Consider the following 9193-nt stretch of genomic DNA (forward strand, 5'->3'; position numbering starts at 1 on the left):
TCGTTTCTGATACTGTCAGAATGTTCCTCGTACAGATCTTTAATACATTTTCTTGGAAGGTAATCATCTGGTGTCCTGCCCGTCGATTCCGTCTGATAGATATCCATGAAATGTCCAGGATTGTTTGAATCTGGTACAGGTTGCGGAATTCTTTCCGTTTCTGGACCGACCCATCTATTGTTAGAACACCAGGAACAGAGATTGGAACTTTCTTCTCTTGACTCTTTACAGGCATCACGACAGAATTCCATGAAAAGTTCTCCACGAATATAGTGGTCTTCCATAAACGATTCGATCTTTCGGAAGTATGCTGCACCGGGCGCTTGCTCTTTGTTTCGTTCTGATGCACCCCGATAGTTGTCGAGGTAAACAGAATTGAAAAAGAATAATTCATCAGGGGACTCGCTTACTTTGCTCTTGATGTAATCTTTAAGGACAGGGGCATCATCAATTCTCTCGGCTACCTGACTACAGACATACCAGGCATTTTTCTCCATCCGTTTCTTTTCGTACTCTTCGTATGACTGGAGAGACAGTTGTTTGATTTCCTCTTCTGAAAGATCCTCAAATCTCCTATATTTTTCCCACTCTAGAGTTGCGCCATCCACAAGAGCATCAGAAATTGCCGAGTTTGTCCTTTCGGCTTCACCTTGCCCGCTGTCGCCCAGCGGCAAATCCTACCAAAGTATTTACAAATGCAATCACCTGGGGTCCCGGCGCGACCTAAAATTCCTTTTTTTTTGGTCTGATCCCCCCCATTATGCTTGTCAATTACGGCTGATCCCCCCTAAAGGTCTTCAAAAAACCATGTGATCCCCCCCTAAATACTCCGACCCTCCCCCAGGCGATAAATAATGACCGGTCCCTAAGGCTATATAGCCACCCCAAGTGATCTCACACGTGTGGTATCATCTAAGCCATGCCAGAGTGCTCAAACTAGATAAACTAGTGAGCATGCATAATGCAAGCAGCAATGACTCATCCTAGTAGAGTGCTCAATTTGGACATGAAAGCAAAGCTTTGTATGCCAAAGAGCTATATCTAACTGCAGACAGTACTGTTTCGGCCTTCTGGGCCTCATCAGTGCAGTGCTGATGCTAGGTTGGAGGTAAGGCTATATAGCCACCCCAAGTGATCTCATATATATATATATATATATATATATATATATATATATATATAATTATACAAGTTTGCTCAAACGATATGAAATATCATGACAATATATTATTAATCAATTATAAAAATCTATCTTTATCACCTTAAATTTATTACGATAAAATTTATTAATACCGTTCTTAAATGATGAGAAATGTTCAAATGTTCTGATATCTTGTGGTAGTGATATCTATTTATCTACCCTACGTGTATTACAATACAATACAATACAACATTTATTTGCCATATACGACATTTACAGATGGAAAAAAAATGAAGAAAATTGATGACAGAAAATAAATGGCGAGAAAACCTGAAAGAAACCACGAGGCTTATAACAAGTCAGGCTTTCTCACTTAAAATAACTAATCTTATATTAGAATTACAATATGGACTTATGGTAATTAACTTTGACCGCGCACACGTACACACACACACACGCACACACATATTAAGTAAGTTAGTTAAGAATTACTGCCTTACAGAAGTTAATACCTAGAGAGAAGAAATTCCTTAAGCTTTCTTTTAAAAGAAGCGGATGAGGGAAAACTAGTTATGTCAGAATTTAGCGAATTATAAAAGTTTGGACCTTGAAAGTAAATTGAAAACTTCCTGGTGTTCGTTCTGCACAGTGGCAAACGGAAGGACTGAGCACTGAGCGAATGAAAACATTAAAGTACCTAATTGAAACGAATGGATATCATGAAATTTTAAGAGTTTAAGTTCCTTAAAAATAGGGCCAGTATGGGCAATGTATGTAGAATTGCTTACTATTCTTAACGCACGTTTCTGTAAGGTTACAATTCTTTGAAGGTTTGACTTATAGGTACCAGCCCAAGCTAAATTGCAATAATACAAATATGGAAGGATCATAGAATTGTATAAAGTACGAAGGGAGTGAGTAGAGAGAAAAAACCTAGATTTATGAATAATACCTATAGATTTGGATAATTTATTTGCTGTTAAGGATATATGCGATTTCCAGGTCAAATTGTCATCTAATAAAACACCCAAAAACATGGTCTCAGAAACACGAAGAATAGGCTGCTCATTTATGAAAACTTGAAATTCAAAGGATTGCTTCTTTTGCCAAGGCTTGAATACCATAAAATTAGAAGTTGTCTTGCGCAGGTAAATGCAGTGGGGATCCTGTGGCGGCATTATGTCGGCTACAAGGCTTGCTTCTACATTTTAAATTGATATTTATTCTGGCTCTGACCTGAGATTATATCTGTTTGCGTTTGCATTATCTCAGCTAACCACGACTTCAAAAGGTCAAGCGAAATTACACGAAATCATCATTTGTTTTTCTATTTGTTCTGACTGTTTTCATTTGTCCTAGATAATTGTTTTCCCGATCATCTTGCGCGCTCATTGCCGGCACATTAGGGTTTATTGAACCGAAAATCACAAAGACAGTTTGGTAAGGTGCGCCATTCACCTTGATTGGTTCAGCAGTTAAATAGCAAACGTGCTAAACAAGCAGAGGATAAAAGTTACTGATCTAAACAAATCATATGAGAAAGGCCGAGAATATTTTAGCGGAAATCATTTAGTTTCAAAACTTGCTGTTCCTTGATCGAAAGGGTCACTTTTACGCTGCGGCCTGTAGTACAGATAATACCGCAAGTTTTGATTCTGCGAAAAGGTATTAGGTATGAGATTGGTGTCAGCGAAAGATAGGCGTAAAACGTTGATCCTTGCAGCCGCCGTTATTGTGGTCGGAATCGCTTTCCTTATCGCAGGGATAATCTTGCTCGTCAAAAAAAATGGCTCTCATTGTAAAGCACAGTACGAAACTAGTGCCTTACATAAGAGGCGTGTACAAAGATGCGATTATTCAGAAGAAGCCAAACGATATGGACTTGAAGTTTTTTTGCAAAAAGTGCAAGACAAAACTTTTGACTTGCAACCGTTTTTAATTTCACTTAAGCCTAAAGTGACTGCATCGGAGGTTCAACTTAAGTACAAGGCGTATAATCCGAGGCCTTCAAATCTTCTTCACGTAACAGATACAGCGAAAGCTCTTTTGCGAGAGCTAAACGGTATGGCCATCAACGAAGGCAAGCTTAAGTCAAGAGAAAGAAAATCTCTGGCACAAGTTCGACATTTTCTTAGGCACATATTTGGAGCGCCCTTCGATGGAAACTATTACTTTGGAGACTATCTTCTTGGACCGAATGTGTTCTGTTGGCAGCCAATTTGCTCGGTGGGGGTTTTGTTAGAGAAGACCCTTCCCTTTTTCAAACCCTCGGACGTACAAGGATTGAATATTCTAATCGAGAAGTTGTACGAAGTAAACCAAACATTTCAAATCTATATCGATAACTTGCGCTACGGAGTGAAAGCTGGAATGGTGCGTAGCTTGGAGGAATGTAAGGCAGGACTCGACGCTATGCAAACTTACTACTTCAATATTTCGTTTAGCGGACCAAGCGGTAGGTTTATAACTTCAAAATTTAATAACACATGTTCCTCTAATTACTTTACAAGTCCTTATTTTCCAATTTGATGGCACCTGATAAAGGTATTTCAGTTTAGTTTTTGCTAATGAGAATTTAAGTTTCCTAAGCAGTGAAAAGTCAGCCAACATAAAGTGTCTTTTGAAGGGCTTCCTTTTCTAAAGGGTCTATTTCAAATAATGTTCTTTGGAACAAAAACCGATTCTTTAAGTTCTATATTTCCTATGGGGTGATTTATTCATAAAACTTAAGTTTTCAGCGTAAAGCGGGTCATTACAAGGATTATTATGTCATCTTAAATGATAAATTAAGAAAAAGGGTGTTTTCCTTTGAAAACGTTACACAATACACTTGTTTGATTGTTAAACTTTGTTTTCCTAAGAGTTTAACTAAAAGTGTAAATTAAAGAACTTTTTTCTAATAAAAAACACAAACTGCTGAGGAAGCTTTTGACGCAGTGTTCAATGTCAAACCACACACTTTCCTCTCTAAAACATCATTGTTACAGAATCCAACTTTAGTCAACAATAGTTGTCGCGATGAAGCAGATTTTCGACCAGCTAAACTGTAATCGAATATGGAATGTGTGATCTGCGCTTATTACAAATATTTACACAAAAAGAACAAAGAGTAAATGCTTTTTAAATCTGACGCTAAAAACCTTAATGTCCTTCATTAGCAGAATACTTAATATTGGGCCCATCTGCTCTAAACGGATATTAGTTTTGAAAAAAAAAGAAACGGAATTTTCTTTTCAAGCAGACCTGGTTTGAAGGAAGGTACCAGCGTCTTTTCAAGCGTCGCACTGACGCTAAAAATTCGTCCGATTTAATCTATAACCTTTTTGCGTTACACAGATATTAACCTTCAACGCTGATTTTTATTGGACCAACTATTGTCGTTATTTGTGCGTATTTCAGGCGTTTTCAACGAGACTTACATGCAAGGAATCTTAAAATCGGAATTTTTATCCAAGTTGGAGAATAACTCAGACCTGTTGAAAGAGTGGCGTGAGAAGCACGCGGGAAAGACGCCGTCAGAATCACTCCGGGAGAGCGTCTTGGAATACGTGGGAAGGCCAATTTACGAATTACTAAGGTAAGTTGGTGCATTGCATTGATTCCCTTGTTGTATTGGGCATTGTCTGATTTAGCCTCGCTATCGTACTCTGACAAGCCTCGAACGGGATCAAATGCAAAGTAGGACTTTGATAGGGCAAGGGACGTTAGTAAACGATAAGGGGAGGATTCGTTTGTATACAAGCCCCTGAGACATGCATTCGAGACAAAAAATCCGGCAGTCTTGCGAGGCGCTTTTCTCTCACTGCTAAGCTCACAATAGAATCACTACAGTCTAAGAAAGGAATGAAATGTTGTAAATGAAACGAGAAAGTGGGCAGGGGGGGGGGGTGAGGATAGCGTAGAACAAGGAAGGGGTGGAAAGGGGTTAATTGTAATGATACCAGGACTAACCTTACCAAAAGGTTTACATTTCTTTAGATACCTTAAGCATGAACACATGCAACACTGTGTGCCGAGCAGTGTGTCCAGCGGTTTGTCCTTCCTCCCACTCTCCTTCGTGTATGTCAATGGAACTGCAGACATTAACCGAAAAACCACAAAAGTGCTACCGTCAGGAGAACCTCTGAACGGATCGCGGGCTTACGTCGAAATTCTTTCATACTTCACTACCACAAATAATACCCCGGATGAGGTGCACGAACTTGGATATAAGATGCTTTACAAACTTTACCCTGAGGTTAGTAAAATTTACTTTGTTTTAGGTCGTTTTTCATACTATTCAAATCGACGTCAAACGAAGTCGTTACCTCTTGTCAAGCAGAACAAAAAAAAAAGAAATGTTAAATCCCATGAGTGACTGAGAGAGAATTTCTCCTTACAATATCAATACAATATCAAACAGAAGAGCTACGAGAATGAAGAAAATAGTCAATAAAGGGATTATCAGTTGATCCAGTACCAAATTCTCTTAACTAACCTCGCCAGAATTGTATGACAGACATTATGGTGGATTAATAATGAGATCTTAGGAGTGAGGGGGTTAACTCGTTAGTGCTCAGGTTTTGGTCACTGCAAGGGAAACAAGGTTGAAGAATTTTCAGTTTATAAGAATTCAGTCTTATATAAATGATTTGACACTAGGTAATATGGAGCGTCTCCTTAGGACATGAGCGCTGATAATGGGACTGAAACATCTCTTTTTAGACGCAGAACGGCTTAACATAAAAACACAAAATTTACCGTTTTTTAGGCCCTTGAAGTAGCGCGTCAATTCACCGGGCAAAACAACAACAATACAGCAAAGGGAGAGTTCGTAAAAATGATGAATCACTCTGATATGTTTTTCAACGACCAACCCATTCCGGCTCATGAGTCTGGCAGCACCGCGTTCAGGCTTTGCAGTTCAGTGGAGGGCGCGAGGCGAAACTGTCCACATCGCTGGCGAGCCATTCAGCGATGGTTCACAGAAACGAGAGAGGTAACAGTTACAGAGTTTTTTCCGCTCTGTCGCCTCACATTTCTATCATCTTTTTTGTACCGCTCTTTATAACTCTCAGAGGTTGAAGCAGTTTTTCTATTCCTAGGTCATGAGTATGTTAGATCCAAAAACTTCCCAGATGTTCTACTTCACGGGAAAGAGACACACAACTCCGAACTGTCCGCTGGAAATAGTGCCGGATTTCAATCCTTCAGCTGGCGTGCCGAGTTACTTGAAAAGCGACAGCAAGTGCAGTAGGAACGCGAAGTACTTCATTCCTTTCTTTCTTGAGAGGCCTGGGCCTAGGTATATGCAATGGAGCGTGAACGCTCACGAAGCAAGACCTGGGCACCACACTCAGGTGAGTGCGATTGCCGGACAGTTGCTAGAGCGTTTTAAAACAAAAGTCGCCTGATGTTTCTTCCCAAGGAATGGGAGAAATTATGCAGGGGGACAATTTAACAATAGCCATCCACATGAGCTTGGGAACCGGAAAAAAACCAGTAATTAATTCTCTCTCTTTTAGCGACAAGGTTATGCCGAACATTTTCAGGACTCTTGTGGTGGTATAATCAGGTGGTTGTCATCAGTGACATCATACACCGCGTTCGTAGAGGGCTGGGCCCTATATGCTGAGAACCCACTCATTGCATATGATACAGATGTATACGAAGGGCATCCGCTGTACAAATATGGAATGCTCAAGTCTCAGGTAAGAGAATCAGAAGTAAGATGACTGTTTATCACAAGAACTGCGAGTAATGCTGTTTATAGGGACAGTCTGATCCACGAATTCTTTAAAATCATATTTGAAACTCTTACATCCCCCGCCACTGGAGTGAAGCGAACATATGACAGTTCATTAAATCGGTAACTTACGTTTTGCGGCACCTAAAGAACAACTTGGGAGTTGGAGTATTTTAACTACCCGTGAGGGGCTGGGAGGGGGGGGGGGGGGCTAGCAAGTATGTTGCAGAACCTCCTGGAGGGAATCAGGTAAATTTTATCTTACAAAACCAAAATCATCCAACCCCCCCTCTCTTACCCTTGCCTAAGGAGGGCCTAAGTAAATTTTCAGTACGAGTTCTCTTTTACTGTTCGGTATATTTACCTTTGTTATGACTGACTGTTGCGATAACTTGTGTTTTACGATCGACGCCTAATCGAAACGCGCTCTTCTATATCGTTTTACGTCATAAAGATTTACCCAAATGTAATTTGGCTTACCCTCGCGATGGCATGTTTGGATTTTAGCTATGGCGCGCTCTACGCATGGTAGTGGACACTGGGTTACATTCCAAACGACTCACACGAGAGGATGCACTGAATATGTTCCAGAAATACGTATGGGATGATAGCGACATCACACTGAAAGAAGTCACTAGATACCAGAGCGCACCCGGTCAGGCAACCTCGTATATGGTTGGTCAACTACACATCATGAAACTGAGACAATATGCTAAAAAGAGACTGGGAAAGAGTTTCAATTTGAAAGATTTTCATTTCCACGTGTTATTCCAGGGGTCTGTGCCGCTCGAGTTTCTGGAGCAGAGCATTGAAGAGTACGTAGATTGTACGCTTAACAAACAAAAGGATGGCTGTGATGACATACTCGCTCCACAGTCTCCAGATTTTCAAGAAAACGGTGATGATAGCAACAAACGAGAAACTCTGGATACCCTAGAGAGAAAACTGTATTTTTGATAGTTTTTTCCTCGTTTCTTTTCAATCGCCGGCTTTTAGAATCGTCAGGAAGCATGATTTGGATATTTCTGTTTAACTTGTTCAGTGTTTAAATTTGTTTGTATAGGATGCTTGTTCTATTGTGATGGAAACGGAGTGTTTATCATAATATTTACAACCTATTTACCGAAATAAATGGGAAAACTATAACCAGGAATAAATCTAAAACTAAACGTCAAGAAAAATGTCTTGAATGAATGTATTTGGTACTTACTACTCGGTTTTACTAGCCTTCGGAAATCATTCAAATATTTTCTGAGATCAGTACTCGGATCGGAGGTCCAGAATCTTCGGTTCATTTTGACAAGGGTTGTTTAACCTCGAGTGAGCTCACTTATGGATTCAACCGAACAATGTTTTTAAACGCTTTGCACAGTTCTGAAACAACATATAACGAATTAAAAATAGTTTTTTCGAAATTAGAATTAAAAAATTTTTTTTTGCATCTGAGCTACACTGATGACCACTGTCTAAGTGACATTATGATTAGAGGAGCAAACCCCTGTAGGTTACATTCTTTAATTGAATTACCAGCGATTGCATATGGAGACTTGAATAATTCTTAGGCCAAATTACATAACCATGACGTTTGTAGTTCTTTTCAACAGAGCAGAGGTATAAATATTCATCTTTTGTGAGGTTCCACTTGAAAAGAGTCGTGGACAGGAAACATTTGCGACCTCCTTGGTAATTTCATTTGTTAATGTTTACGACGCAAAGTAAACCAAGCATTTTATTTGATCACAGAAACAACGTAGACATAATCATGTTTCTATGGATACGCGCCAAATGTGACTCAAATGAATTCGAAATGAATACTTTGTATACGCAATAGAATGGAGCAAGTAAGTTGAATAAAAACATGAAAACACTCTTACAGTTCCCTCTTTGAGATTTGAATTTGGAGAAATATTTTCACGCGTTGCTAGACAACAAACCATTTTATGCATTGGTTTGTGAACACGTTTTCGGGCGGCGTAGCTAACGTCACTTTTTTAACTGGGGTTTTCCACAACTGTTACAATGATGTGTGTCAGCTTCCTGTTATTCTTTTGGCTGCTTTAACCTGATCAATAACTAAATCACCTTTGCTAAGTAAGACCAAAAGTGAAGGTGTCAAGTAATGTAACATCTTCAACGTTTTTTTTTTGTCATCATTATAATAATATAATAAATATTATAATTATTATCGTTATCATCATCATTATCATTATCACAATATTTTTCTTTTTCAGTGCTCGTATAGCCTAGTGAAATTTATGTAAATCTTGATTGACTTCATAATACATAGAAAGACGAATACAGAAACTGTCTCGAAGCTTATAATTTAA

At 39.2% G+C, this 9193-nt stretch overlaps 1 protein-coding gene across 1 annotated transcript; it reads left to right on the forward strand.

The window, feature by feature from the left end:
* The first annotated feature begins 1379 nt into the window (after positions 1 to 1379).
* Positions 1380 to 8735, forward strand: LOC113681617 (uncharacterized). Its single transcript, XM_089203401.1, has 7 exons — positions 1380 to 3596; positions 4541 to 4718; positions 5120 to 5378; positions 5892 to 6119; positions 6226 to 6480; positions 6646 to 6831; positions 7374 to 8735. The coding sequence occupies exons 1-7, from the start codon at positions 2816 to 2818 to the stop codon at positions 7821 to 7823; spliced, it is 2337 nt and encodes a 778-aa protein (XP_089059527.1). The 5' UTR covers positions 1380 to 2815; the 3' UTR covers positions 7824 to 8735.
* Positions 8736 to 9193: the final 458 nt, after the last annotated feature.

Source organism: Pocillopora damicornis, chromosome 4 (genome assembly GCF_964200805.1).
Source record: "Pocillopora damicornis chromosome 4, jaPocDami1.2, whole genome shotgun sequence".
NCBI lineage: Eukaryota > Metazoa > Cnidaria > Anthozoa > Scleractinia > Pocilloporidae > Pocillopora > Pocillopora damicornis.